Genomic DNA, 14,591 nt, shown 5'->3' on the forward strand with positions numbered 1-14,591 from the left:
CGACATCAGAGCAAAGAAGGCGCTTACATGCGGCTTTGTTCGTCACTATTCGGAGAGAGTATTGTCACTGACGCAGAATCGCACAGATCCACACAGGAGCAGTGCTTTTAAGCTTCAAGGATCAGTCTGGCACCTGGGGAAATTAACAAGGTGAGTAATCTGCGGTTAAAAGTATCCATAAGAGAACAAAACAATGGAGGAGCGCAATGAGGGAGCATGGGGAAAAACAGCAAGGTGCAAAGCACAAGGTCGAGGTAAACCCACCAACACAGAAATTTACAAGGCACAGACTGAATGGCACTGGTTGTAGTCTGTCTGTGTAGCCTTGCATGGTGCTGACATGGCGGGGATGGAGGTGCTGTCCGACCGGGGCTACTGGGAGAACTGACATAAGCCGGGGGAGCTGTGCACGATCCAGACCTGTATAGGTGTCTTCGTGCAGGCAGATGGACCTGCCTATATTAAGCAGGGCAACACCACGGTGCAGGCTGTGGTGCTCGGGCCGCATGAGATCTGAGGATCCCAGAGCAAAGTATTCCTGACAAGGTAGTGGTGAACTGTCAATTCAGCATGACAAGGCACAGACTGAATGGAACCCTTGCCTCTTATACTGTCGTCACCACCTGTGTCCCGAAATAGGGAGTGAATGCACACGGTGGCCATGTTGGGCAGGGAAGACCTGTATGTAAACAAGATGGCTTTTACAAATCCAATATGTCTGACTTGCACGGAGATAAGACCAATTATATGGAGAGTCTTCCACATAAGACGTTCCAAGTTTCCACAGATCACCAAAGTCTCCTACCCTCAGTAGACCTCTTTCTCTTAACAGCAGTTTTGCATTACAATTCTCCAGATAAATGACTGTGTGATCCCATAATATCTGCATTGTAATACAGGTACATGCTCTTTGTAACCTTCTAAGTTGGATCCTGAAAGACATGGCTGAATTTCCATGTATGCCAACCCCTATTCAAGAGGGCAAAACATCTCCATTGACAGTTTTGTGAATCAATAACATCTTTTTGCAGTTGCAAACGTCTATTTTTGTACAATTAAGTTTCATAATTATTTTTTAATTATGTGCTTCACCTGCACTTTCTAGTGTTGTATCTTACTTTTATTTGATTTGAATGTATTTGATTTGAGTTTTAGATCATGCCAATAAGGCAATACAAACCATGCTTATCTGAAAATATCCTTAAAAGAGAAACTGGGATTTATTCATAATGCTCAAATCAATGATTGCCCGTCATTTAAAGGTTGTTTTACTGTGCTGATGTTCCAGCAGCCTTGGCGGATGCGGGCAGGTGCCATCCGCTTCCAAACATTTCAAGGTTTTAGCATTCACGGTTTTACAAGGCGGACATGAAAAATGATTTTTTATTAAATAAATGTTGGAACTGCAGTACTTGGCAGATACAGCTTAACCACTGATGAGCACACTTTACAACGCCATGCAGAGCTTTAATATTGCAGCTCTACGGAGGTCTAAGGGCTAGCAAAGCTTAAAATGAGTGATACAAAGATCTTCACCAGACTCAGTAAAATACACTCTGAAAAAGACACACTGAAATAGATATAAACTGTCAGCATGAAAGTACAAGTTACTTACCTTCGGTAACGATGTATCTGGTAGAGACTATTCTAGCCGCAAATTCCTTCACGTGGAATTATCCCCAGGCGTGAGACTGGATCCGGAAACTTTTTTGCCACAGCATCCCTGCGTACCGGGGGCAGGGCGACATCACGCGACTCCGCCCAGGCGTCGTCCGCGTACGTGACGTCAGCGAGGTCACATAAGACCCGCCCGGCGCGCCTACGTCAGTTTTCTTCGGAGCACTTTTCCGCACCACAACGCGGAACCACCAGATAAAAAACTGTGGAGGCATGGGAACCGTGTGCGAAGAGCAGAAAAATTGTAAAGAAACGGTGACTAACAACACCACCAGAATAGTGCCAACACAGCAGAACCCAAGGGCAGGGAAAGAATAAGAACAAGCAGAAACCTGCGCAGTCACCCTGCCAGCACATAGACAACCTCCCATCCCTGTGCCCTGGAGGCATGAACATGCGTAAAAGTCATGGCACACGTAGGAAACCCACCCCTCCCCCCCCCATCCTGAGCAAAGAATGGGACCAGTTCCAAGAAAGACAGGGACAATACATCTCCAAGCCACCCCAACCTATAGGGCAACCACCCACAAGGGACAAGGGCAAGACAAGGCCATGTGACCCTTAAGCAGAGGATAGCAATGAAAGGAAGGGAGGGGAGGGAGGACAGGGATAGAAGCAACCCCACCCAAACCTGGAGTAGCCAGAGCAGCAGGGCACCGGAGCACCAGAACCCCATCCTCCATAGGACCAAAGGAGGAATGGACCGCCCCCAGGTGGAGCCACAGCCCCCCACCGGGAGGCGAGTACCGAAGACCAACCTAAGGGTCCTCGCAGAATAGGGGAGGAAGGGCAGGCCTTGAAGGAATCTGCGTCTAGAATTGTCTCTACCAGATACATCGTTACCGAAGGTAAGTAACTCGTACATCTGATAGAGACTACTAGGCGCAGATTCCTTCACGTAGAATAAATACCCTAGCAATACCCCCTGGGAAAGAGGGTCTGCGAAAGGACCCCACCAGCCAATGCAGAACAGAGGGCCCCACAGGGGACCAGATCTGTGGACCAGGTAGAACCTCGCTCCTGCCAGGCCAAGGGAACCTCCACAAGCAGGACCCCACCGACCCCAAGGGGATGTAGGAGGGCAAGAAGGCTGAAGAGACTCGTACACTCACAGCAGAGGAACCAAGGGCAAGGACTGAGAGGCCGAACTCCCCACTCCCTCACAAGGCAACATAGCTTCCGCCCAATGCAGAGACAGGAAAAGCAGAAGAAAAAGAAGAAGCCTAGAGGGCCCAAGGAAACTAGGGAAAAGAGGCGAACCCACTCCAGATGGAGAGCAGCCTGCCAGCCAGAACAGCACCGGCAGTCAAAGCCAGAAGCAAGAAGAACAGCCCAAGGCCCCAGGAAGGCCGAGTAGGCAACGCCTGGCAAGGGAGACACAGGATCATCCCAGACCTCAGGACAGGAGCAGGGAGAGGAGGAGATGCCCGGGCCACCACTACGAGTAGCCGCGCACACGACCACAGGAAGCAAAAGCTACCTACTGAAACGCCATGGAGAAAAGGCACCCGAAGGTGACCAGAACACTCTAGCAGAACGCAAGCCATACGACAGCTACCACTACCCCACATAGGGTACGTTACGTCCCAAGATAAGGGAACCCTCTTTGGAAGAACTTCCGCAGCAGAGGAAAAAACAAAAGAGCCACGGGGGAAAAACACCCCCGCAGAAGGCTTGACAAGCAGCCCAAGCAAAGCAGAAGGCCCAATCTCAGGGCCAAGCCTGCGCAACAATTCCTGCAGAACCACACACAACCAACACAAGGGCCGTCCAGCAGCCAACAATGCCAAAGTCCCAAGGAAGGACATAAATGGCCAGAAAACACACTACACAGCCAGCTTAAGAAGGCCCAGAATCAACCCAACTCAGTAGTCACTGAGGCGGGGACAGAGGAGGAGGCGGATAAGGCAGAGGAGGAGGCGGAGGACGGAGCCCTGCCAAGAGCCTTTGGATGGCGTTGTCGGCCAGGGCATGGAACAACAGGCTGCCATCAAATGGAAGGTCGATGAGTCGCTCCTGAATATTATCAGGGAATACTCCATCCCGAAGCCAAGCATGGCGACGGAGAGGGACTGAGGAAGCCATGGCCCGGCCCAGCACCTCCGAGATGTCCAGAGCGGAGCGGAGAATAAACGCCACAAGCTCCCGGCCATCCAATGCATGATGCCGTAAGTCCACCAGGCCAGACTCCTGGGACGCTGCAGATCCCAGAGACTCAGCCGAGTTCCACAAACAGGAGGAGGCCCTAGCCAGCACACACAAGGAGTTAAGTGCTCGCAGGAACGCGCTGGTCGAGGCAAACATTTTGCGTCTCCAAGAGTGCAGCCAGCGGGCCTCTCGGGATGGCGGAGTCAACAGTGGCAGCAGGGAGGGAAAAGCGGTCCGCAAAAGGGGGCTGGCGGCTGAGGGGGTGAAGGGAAAGACACGCCGGGTCACGCGGCGCCGGGAGGTGCCGGTGCAGAAGATGCTGAGGCACCGGGTCCCCTGAGGCAGGACACCTCCAAGCCCCCGTCAAGGAAGAAAGGAGCGAACCTTCAAAGGGAAGTAAGATTTCCCTTCCACCAGAGCCATGTGGAGGACCTCCGATAGATGGTCCGCCGGAAAGTGAGCTACCGGGTCACCCATGCGCAGAATGCCCACAGCCGTGGACACCGCGTGAGCGAAGGCCGCACCCGCCTCCGTAGGGCCCCGCGGTGGAGAAAGCAGCTCCTCCGTGGGCGACGGCTGCAAACTAAGGCGGCCGTCCCCAAGGCCAAGAAGGGCGGGCAAGGAGCCAAAGAATGAGGGACCTGCCGCTTGTCCGACAAACACCCATGCCCCAGGAAGGGCGGGGAGCCGCCCTTCGACGCCGGTGAAAAAGACACCACACGGCGACCAGTCTACGGGGAGGACGACACCAAGATACAGCCTGCCTCCGGAGAAGAAGGAGCATCCGAAGACAAATCCGCGGTACGACCCCTGCGTGGAGCCGTAGAGTCCGCTGCTTGAGGTAGGACGTCGGCACGAGCCGGCGTCACTGGACAAGGTACCTCCAAGTCACCCCGCACTGGGGTCTGGAGCGGAGACCGGAGTGACGCCAACCCGACCCCCGCCGAGGCAGCCACCTGCGTGGGGGGAACGAGATGGGCCTGGGGAGTGGCACGAAGCCCTCCGCCAACCGCGGCCCAAAATGAGGCGAAGATCGCTCGGCAACCCATCTGGCGGCGCCAGGGACGATTCAACCTCCAACGAGGAAGCCGCCTGTGGGGAGGGACGAGAGGGGCCCGGAGAGGGACGAGGGGTCTTCTTTCGGCCTCGACGCCGAGGCGGGATGAGGAGGGTCCACTGACCCCTGTGGCTCCACACGGTCCAGCTGCTGCCGGCGCCGTAACGGCGTCACCTCGGCCTTAGACAGGACCACCTTGTTAAAGGACCGAGAGGGGTTAGGGGATGCGACCTGAGCCCCGGCGACCTCCCGCAACACCACAGGGACCCCCGCGGGAGTTCGCGGCGAGGCAGAGACGCCGTGGCCTGAATGAGGTGCCCCAGAGGAGCCGCACCCAACAGTACCACATCCTCCAAGCCTGGATCCGAACCAGCCGGGGCTGGAGCCACCGGCGGCGCCGCAGAGGGCCCTGCGCAGAGGTAGGCCGGAAACCAGCCCCCCCGGGGACAAACTGCCACCGGGGAGCAATGCTCACGTGACATCGGAGAATGGCGAGGACGACGACCACGGCCGTATCTGAAGCCGTCCGTCGAAGCAGACCAAGGGGAGGACGTCGACCTGGAGAGACACGCCGAGAGAAGTTTCATCCGACGCTCCCGCCGCGACTTCGGCTTCAACCTGTGGCACTGCGTACAATCTGTGGTGTCGTGATCCTCCCCCATACACCACATACAAATGAGGTGAGAGTCCGTCGCCGACATAAGATGCCCACAAGATGTGCAAGTCTTAAAGCCCGAAGGCATTCGCACATTGTTCCACCAAAAGAAATGGAAGAAAAAGGGGGGCCCTAACAGGCCCGTTGCAAGGATCGGATCCGCGTTGCACGCGGAAAAGGAAAAAACTGACGTAGGCGCACCAGGGTGGTTCTTATGTGACCTCGCTGAAGTCACGTACGCGGACGACGCCTGGGCGGAGTCGCGTGATGTCGCCCGGCACGCAGGGATGCTATGGCAAAAAAGTTTCCGGATCCAGTCTCACGCCTGGGGATAATTCTACGTGAAGGAATCTGCGTCTTGTAGTCTCTATCAGATACATCTATACTATGTCAGCATACCCACTGTTGTAAAGATGCAAACCAGCTCTTTTGGTGGAAGAGCTAAAGTCTATGGGAGCCAGAGGCTGTATTAAAATATCAGGTATTTTAAACATAATAATTAGGTAAATGAAAATATTTAAGAGTTACAACCAATGAAACAAGTTTAGCATGGAGGTTCCCACTGTTATGTTTTAGAAACAAGAACCTAGATTGTATTCTTTCGCATTACTTTTTACTTTTAAACAGCCAAGAAAAAGCCTACTTGGGAAAACACTGCTCTTCGCAATAAAATAATAAAGGAAGATTCACAGAATACATGCAGATATTCTGGACGTTCGAAACCCAGCACTCAAAGCCAGGCCGGACACTACTCATGATGGATTAATGATTTTTTGTTAAGTTAAGCAATACCCAATATATGTTGTATGCTCCAAAAGAAATACTTGCATTCCAAAACATCAAAGCCAACTTTCTGCAAGCCAGTTGCCAATTATTTTGATTTTGGGAGGCAGTATCTAAACCCACAGGTTTTTCACCTTCACCGATGTATTCACTCAATAACTCATCAGTGCCCCATTACACCCCGCCTTTCTTTGCTGCCCTCCCTCTTCTCCTCAATTATTTTCCCTAGGACGCTTTGCACTCTTCTCCTGCTTATTGTTATAGCATGTGCAGTTCCTTTGCCCATGCCTCTCTTCAAACACTTTGCTACGATAAGCGGTGTTATGCTGCAATAGATATATTTTTAATGAATTCGAATCAACGTGGACTATTGATAGGATGGTTTAAACATTGTGGATTTCAGTGTTTCTTTTCCTATCATGCGCTCAAGCAACAGACTATTTTTTATAACTTACCCAACACAGCTCCCTGAATACTGCTGTCAGGGTCATCAAGATGGACCAACAGTCCTTGGTATAAAAATTCAATATGTCCCTTAAAAGTAGTCCTTTCATAATCATCTGTGATACTCTTAAACCAAGTAATCAAGGCTTTAAGAGCTGCAACTCTCACTTCATCTGAAGCATCATCGAGGCGTTTTAAGAGTTCTAAAAAAACAGAAAGGTGGGGAATAGTAGGTTTAGGTTTCAATTAGTGTGACATCCAAATAATTCACATAAATTTAAAATGCATGAACCCCTCAGCTGATGTACCACTTGATCACACCTACAAGCTAATATGCTGGCTACTACATCAACATGCCTCATGCAAGCTCTCAGATCACGGATGGACCACTACTTTGACCAATCTTTGGCTACCTACGAATAACCTGGGTTTTTTCATCTTATACATAACTGTATTAGAGGTTGCAATGCCTTCTGTTATACGTTGCACGCCTTTGTCTGCAAGTACTTAGTTATACATCATTAGGTTAGAGTGTTACACAAATGTATTAACAAGGTTCAAATAATTATAACATAAGTAATGCCTCATCTACTGCAAACGAGTCATATACATCATGCTTTTATAAATGATAATCCATTCTTACCAGGGTAAATTTTGTTTAGTCTATCAGGGTCAAACTGAGTCCCAGAATTTTTTAGGAGTGTGTTGATAATACGGCATGACAATAACCTAGTCATCTTGGAATCTTCATCCAGTGTTGTAATCACCTGAGGCATCAACATGTCCTGCACATGCAAAATCTAGAAATAAACAAAAACGAAATTTATAAAACAAAAGCTGCATCAATATACCAGGCACTTCCTGGTAAATTGCTTACTTGCAAAACCACAGGAACCTTTTAACAATTATACAACACTTGCAGCTTTGGTGAAGGAACATTTGTACTTGCTCTTTACTAAGTATTATAGCTAGTGATTATTGTACAGAGTATAGTTTGGGGGGGGGGGGGGGTGTACAGAAGAATCTACAATGGCTTTTACAGCGAGGTAGAAATAATCGAGTTGGTTGGAGGTATTGTGTGGTGACTCTGAAATGGTTGCCATGTTAGTAAGACTTTGTTTTATAGACTCAACATAGAAGTCTTTGAAACATGAGATGGGACCAGTCTAATGGCATTGGAGGTAGGCAGATAAGAAGACTATGACATTTACAGCATTGCCTTATATGTGAATGGATCAATGATTTTCCGACTGATGGTGAGAGTCTGTGAGGTTGAGGAAACCTTTCTCCAAGTCTTAGTGGTGGGGCTTGCTTGGAAGCTGAGTTTTCCCAAAACAATATGTATGGAATAGTTGTCTTCTGTAATGAATGGTCTGTAATTAGCTAGATAAAAAGTTTGCCTGAGTCCAAGATGTTTATGAGGTGAATGGTGGCTATCTAGTAGAGCAATAAAGTGTAAAGAAAACAGAGAAACTGCAAGGAGTTAAAGGTGTAAGGAACAGTGCACTAGGCCAGGTCTTTTGGATGATGGCCAGCAATCCTCTTGTCACCTTCCTTTTGATCAATCTATTGTAGGCAGTGTTTCTGTTGATGAAGAATGTGTGTGTAAAAAGGAGTGTGGCTGAGTGCGCTGCAAGATGAGCCCTTAACTTGCGAGCTCCCCAATTGCCCAAGATATAATTCTGAAATCCTGGTCTGTCGCTGCTTGCAGTCCGATTTGGGGATTCCCTGAGGAGATCTCCCTGTTATTGCCATTTGGAGAGGGCTTTTCATCCTCTGTCCTTGGCTCCCAGTCAGAGATCTGGCCTGTATCCTATGGTAGCCACATGGGAGAGGTGGAACCTGAGCTTGAAAAGGAGGTATTTGGTGGCCAGCGCCAAGAAATTACGGAAGTCTTGCTCCTGACTTTGCTGGTAGTCTGAACAGATTGAAGGCTGCGCCATGGAGGGGGCCCTTAGTGATTTCCTTAGTGATTTCCTTAGGGGCCAACTGAGCTCCATAGTCATGGTGGTCAGTGGTGGTCACAGGAAGTAACAGTGCCCTTCCCACCAACTCCTATGAGAAGGGAACTTTGGGACCAGAGGGGCTTTATGACCTGAGGGTCTTTCTTTGTTGATGTATGTATGTAGGGAATTTGTAAAGCGCAGGAATCACCCCCGCAGGGGTATATCCGTACTAGCATAGAAAACAGAGCAGACTCGCATAAATTTCCATAACTCAGGCCTTGAATAATTCCGTCTTCAGGCGTTTTCTGAAGCGCGTGAAACTAGAACATTTACTTTTTTTTATTTTTTTTATTTCATTTCAGTTCATGGTATACACGTTGTCTTATACAAAATAATACATTAAGAATCAACAAATAAGTTTATAAGTGTTTAAAATTTAACAAAGTCAAGTATAAGCGGATGCAAATGTATTAGCGAATTAGCAGCAAAGAGCAAACTATAAGGAGATCATACAGCTAAACCAAATTACATAAAGAGAATAAAGTTCTCAGTCTCCCATATAATCAATTACTAATCCCCAGATTCTTACCGAGCTTTTGTTTAGTCAAGCCTTTCACAGCATATAAATTATATTCTATATAAAAAATATTAAAGAATCTTGCCCGCCATTGTTCAAACATTGGAGCCTCTTTTTGAAGCCACATAGAGGCAATACATAGCCTAGTGATAGCTGTAATTAAGAAAATTAAGTAACGCATTTTATATCGGGGATGAGTAGGTATAACTTCTATGTCCATCCCTAATAGCATATCCATCACAGATAATTTGATGGTTATTCCTGATATTTCGAGTAAAAACTGTTCAATATGAGAAAACAAAGTGTCTAATTCGATGCAGGTGTAAAAAATGTGCACAATGTCAGCAGCTTCACTACCACACCGAAAACATTTACCATCATTTAAACTTCCCCACTTGGCAATTCTAGCAGGTGTATAGTAGAGGTTAAACATTGTTTTACAATATTGTGTTTTAAGATTGGCAGAGAGAAAAACCTTTGCCGCAACGTTAATATATTCTTCAAGGTTAGTGCCTATTCTCCCTAACCTAATATCCCAGAGCAGATTGTGTTTGGTAAGATCATCCACTTGGGTCTGTTGAAGAATATTATATAACACCCCAATACGAGCCCGCTGCCTTATCCCTTCTACTATGGGGTTAGATTTGATTATCCCTCCTCTTTTAGATAAAAAGTCTCGTAATTGCAGATATTTGAAGAAGTTATTTCTGGGTATACCAAATTTCCCGGAGAGATCGGTAAATGATGATATAGCCCCATCCAGATACAAATCCCCAATGCAAGTTATGCCAAGTTCCCTCCACTTCTTAGCAATCATGTCCCAGAAAACAGGCGGAAGTAGTAAAGATGCTGTTGTTGGTGTATAATGCGAGATTTTTGTGATCTTATACCATTTCCTTATAGTTCTCCATATTTTAAAGGCTGCGATTAAAACTTTAAATCTGGTCCGCTTATAATAGTTAAATTCGAGAGATATAAAGAAACGTTTATTGGCATCAGTGCCTAACAAAATTTGAAATATTGATGGATATTCTGCAGTGTTTTCCACCTCTTCCCCAGATAATAATATACGCATATGTTGAAGCATACAGGCGTAGTAATATAATGTAAAGTCTGGCACCGCCCAACCTCCTCTTTCTCGAGGGAGTGTCATGTAACGCATGGCTCTGCGGGCTTTTCCTTGTGCCCATAGGAATCTGGCACATATTGACTGTAATTTTTGAAGTTGTGTACATGTAATCTCAAGTGGGACAGATCGAAAAAAATAAAGAACTTTTGGTAAAATCACCATTTTTAAAACGTTACAACGACCAACTAGAGAGAGATGAAGACACTCATATCGATCTAGTTGTGTTTTAGTCGCCTGCTCGATACTAGTCCAATTGACCTCGACCATTGATTTTAAGCAAGTGCGAAGTTTAATCCCCAGGTATGTTACTTCGGTCATATTTCTTGGATCGTTAGTAATTGGTTGATTTAAGCTCAATATTTGAGTTTTGGCCGTATTTAACTTGTAACCCGACGCGGTACCATAGTTATTGGCCAAGTTTTCAATTACCTGTATTGCGGCCATAGGGTTAGGTGTAACAACCGCTATATCATCGGCATAGGCGAGTACTCGGCAAGATTCCAGCCCACATACCATAGAGTCTATTCTTGGGGAGCGCTCCAACATATTTAAAAATGTGTCTATATATAAAGAAAATAATAGGGGTGAACAGGGGCAGCCCTGTCGTGTACCTCTAGAAATCAAAATTGGCTCTGACTCATACCCCGCGATGCAGATCTTTGCCGTTGGGGCTTGGTATAGCACACGAATGGCCCTGATAAAATCCGGGTTCAAGCCCACATGTGAAAGGGCTGCCCAGAGAAAGTCCCATGCAACCCGGTCGAATGCTTTCTCTGCGTCGAGAAGGATAAGTCCAAATTCAGCATGTTTAACATTGGCCCAATCGATCATTGTTAACACACGGTTAATGTGGTTAGTGGTCCCCCGCCCTGGTATGAATCCGTAGTTAAAACTAGAACATTTACTAAGCTCCTCTGGTAGGGAATTCCAATATTTTGGGGCAGGAAGGCAACTGTTTTACCTCCAGTTCGAATTTTCTTAAAACGAGGGACAGCCAGCAGCCCTTTGCTTTCTGATCTAAGACACCGGTTCGGGCGATACAATTTAAACGTATCCGCCATATAACTCGGGCATTTGCCAAAAACAGCTCTATGGGCAAAGCACCAGAGCTTAATCTTTATTCTCTAGCGAATAGGAAGCCAATGAAGAGACTTCAATAGGGGCCCGGAGGTAGTACGAGGTGGTTTATTAAGGACTAAGAGTGCGGCCATATTTTGAACGATCTGTAATCTGCTTAGAAGGGCCTCATTTGCAGAGGCCAGTAGGGCATTACAATAGTCGAGGCGACTTATAATCAGAGCCTGAACTAGGGTTCTACGTACTGCCAGGGGCAGCCAAATGAACACTTTGCACAAAAGGCTCAGGGTGCGATAACAGGTCCCAGCAGTGGTCATTATTTGGTCTTTCATTGATAACTGTGCATCCAGCTGGACTCCTAGATTTTTTGCCACCAAGGTAGGGGAGTGGCCTAGCACCGTCGGCCGCCATGCAGGCGACCAGGAGGTAAGTGCAGGACCAAACAGCAAGATGGTTTTGGCCGCATTTAACTGCAAGAAATGATCAGTCATCCAATCAGCTATGGCAGACATGCCTTTAGCAAAACGCTTCTCAACTGACTCCATATCCTTATCAAAGGATAGGAGTAATTGAGTGTCATCTGCGTAAGAGAATGGCATGAAGCCATACTTTTGGATGACTTTAGCAAGGGGAGCCACATAGATATTGGTCGGGCTCAAGCAAGAGCCCTGGGGCACCCCCTTACTAAGCTTCACAGTTCATGAGCGGAGAGAGCTCAGATTGACAGTTTGTGTGCGCTGGTCCAGAAAACTACCAAGCGATTTAAGCGCCAGCTCCTGCAGAACGGTCTCTCTCAGTCGGAGTATCAATTTCTGATGAGAGACCGTGTCAAAGACTGCGGTTAGGTCCAACAGGACCAACATCACTCCTTTATTTTCATCTAAGGCCATTTTAATATAGTCCGTGACCCCAATGAGGGTTATCTCCGTGGAGTAGTTAGATCTAAATCCGGAATGTGAAGAGTCAAGGATGCCGTTAATCTCAAAGTGATCCATTAACTGCGTGTTAACATGGCTCTACGCCACCTTACCCATTAAAGGAAGAAGTGAAATGGGGTGGTAGTTGGAGAGCACTTCGGCGGACACCTGATCTTTCTTCTTAATGGGTATTACTTGAGTGGCCTTCCAGTCTAAAGGCACACTGCCTTCATATAGTGATGAGTTTAAGATCTCAGCAATGGGGGCAGCCAGAGAAGGGGCTAAAAGGGCAAACTTATGTGCAGGCATAATATCCAAGGGAGATCCAGATTTAGCCTTTTATAGCATGGCTTCCAGTTGTGAAACATCAATATGTTTAAACTGTTTCAGACCATCTCCTGAGACATACATACATACTAATTCGGAATGGATAGGTAGCCCCTGGTCCATTTTTGGGGGAAATTGTTTATAGATCAAATTGATTTTGTCATCAAAATATGTGGCTAGATTGTCACATAGACCCTGCGAAGGGGTGCTAAACTGTACACTTGCAGTAGGATGGGTAAGGGCTTTAAGAATTTTATAAAGGTCTTTTGATGAATTGCCTGCCTGGTCAAGTTTGATTATAAAATGGTCTTTACGTGCCTTTTTTAGGTCTTCATGAATGAGCCGACAACCTTTAGCAGCTGGAGGTCGCAAGAGAGCCAAGAGTCCATGGGTGGTCACCAACACATTCTACAGAGATGCTGATGACCCTTGGACTTTCAGGTGCATTAGGAAACTAGTGCTGCATCACTGGGCTTTTTCAGGATAGAGCTCCAAGGCATACTGAACTGCCATGCAGCCACTTTCAATTAAGGGATTGGTTTTGGTATGACGAATGGCAGTGTTCTCACTTCTCCAGCCCATATGAAAAGAGTGGGCTGACACCTATGTTACACTCCTGGAAATGAACGGCTCTAGACAAGGGCTTGAAGAAGAGGTGATTGATAGCCGGCGCCAAGATATTGCAGGACTCTTGCCCCTGTCCTCGCCAGTAGATTGAACAGATTGAAATCTGAGCTATGAATTGGGGAAGGGGGCACTTTGGGACCTACTGAGCACCATATTCAGGGTGCGTTAGTGGTGGCCACAGGAAGAGGCATTGTCCTTCCCGCCATTTGTGGCATCCCTCAAGGTTCATCCCTCAGCCCCACCTTGTTTAACACTTACCTGACACCCCTGACCGACATCGTCACAGCCCACGACCTCAACATCAAACTACACGGACGACACCCAGTTCATCCTCTAACTCTCAGAAGACCCCTCCACCACTAGGACCAACTTCCACAACTGCATGGCGATTGTCGCCAACAGGATGAAGACCAACTGCCTGAAGATCAACACCGACAAGACAGAAGTACTGATTTTTTGGGAACACTACCTCGCCGTGGAACAACACCTAGTGCCCCTCCGAACTCGATCCAACATCCACAACAACATATTACGCCTGCAACCTGGGCATCATCCTGGACAGCAAACTCACCATGAAATGCCAGATCAATGCAGGCTCCTCTGCCTTTTTCCACACCCTCCGCATGCCCTGAAAGATCTTCAGATGGCTCCCCGCCAACAACAGGAAAACAGTCACTCAAGCCCTAGTCGCCAGCTGGATGGACTACGGCAACGTTCTCTACGCAGGAATCACCACCCAACTCCTGGACAGACTCCAGACGATACAAAACGCAGCTGCTAGACTCATCCTCCACCTGCCCAAATGGACCCACATCACCTCACCCACCCACCACCTCAGGAACCTCCACTGGCTCTCCATACAGAAAAGATGCCAATTTAAGATGTGGACACATGCCTACAAGGCCCTAAATGACCAAGGACCAGCATACATCAACCACCGTCTGAACTTCCACCAACCCTTCAGACACTTGCGCTCCACCTCTCTCGCACACACTCCCCGCATCCGCAAAAGCAACTGTGGAGGACGATCCTTCTCCGACCTCGCTGCCAAGTCCTGGATTGACCTTTCCCCTTCATCTCCGAACATCATACTCTCACGTAATTCAGAAAGGGACTCAAGACCTGGATTTTTCCACTGACCCCAGCAAGAACATAAGTGCTTGGATACCCTAGCAGGTGATTAGCTGTGCTCTACAAATCCTAGTTGATTGATTGATAGATGAACAT

The 14,591-nt window shown here is 47.7% G+C and overlaps 1 protein-coding gene and 1 long non-coding RNA gene across 3 annotated transcripts in view; one reads left to right on the forward strand and one right to left on the reverse strand.

The window, feature by feature from the left end:
• DNAAF5 (dynein axonemal assembly factor 5) overlaps positions 1-14,591 on the reverse strand; it is a 242,131-nt gene that overhangs the window by 40,496 nt on the left and 187,044 nt on the right. For both annotated transcript variants that reach the window (XM_085629321.1, XM_085629320.1), the window contains exons 11-12: positions 7,408-7,564; positions 6,776-6,967 (exon numbers count right to left, since the gene is read on the reverse strand). In XM_085629321.1, coding sequence (XP_085485447.1) covers positions 6,776-6,967; positions 7,408-7,564 — 349 coding nt within the window. The remainder of the gene's footprint in view (positions 1-6,775; positions 6,968-7,407; positions 7,565-14,591) is intronic.
• The window catches only part of LOC146796642 (uncharacterized), a 63,600-nt gene that overhangs the window by 22,659 nt on the left and 26,350 nt on the right, over positions 1-14,591 (forward strand). The window lies entirely within an intron of this gene.

The sequence above is a fragment of the Triturus cristatus genome, chromosome 10 (genome assembly GCF_964204655.1).
Source record: "Triturus cristatus chromosome 10, aTriCri1.1, whole genome shotgun sequence".
Lineage (NCBI taxonomy): Eukaryota > Metazoa > Chordata > Amphibia > Caudata > Salamandridae > Triturus > Triturus cristatus.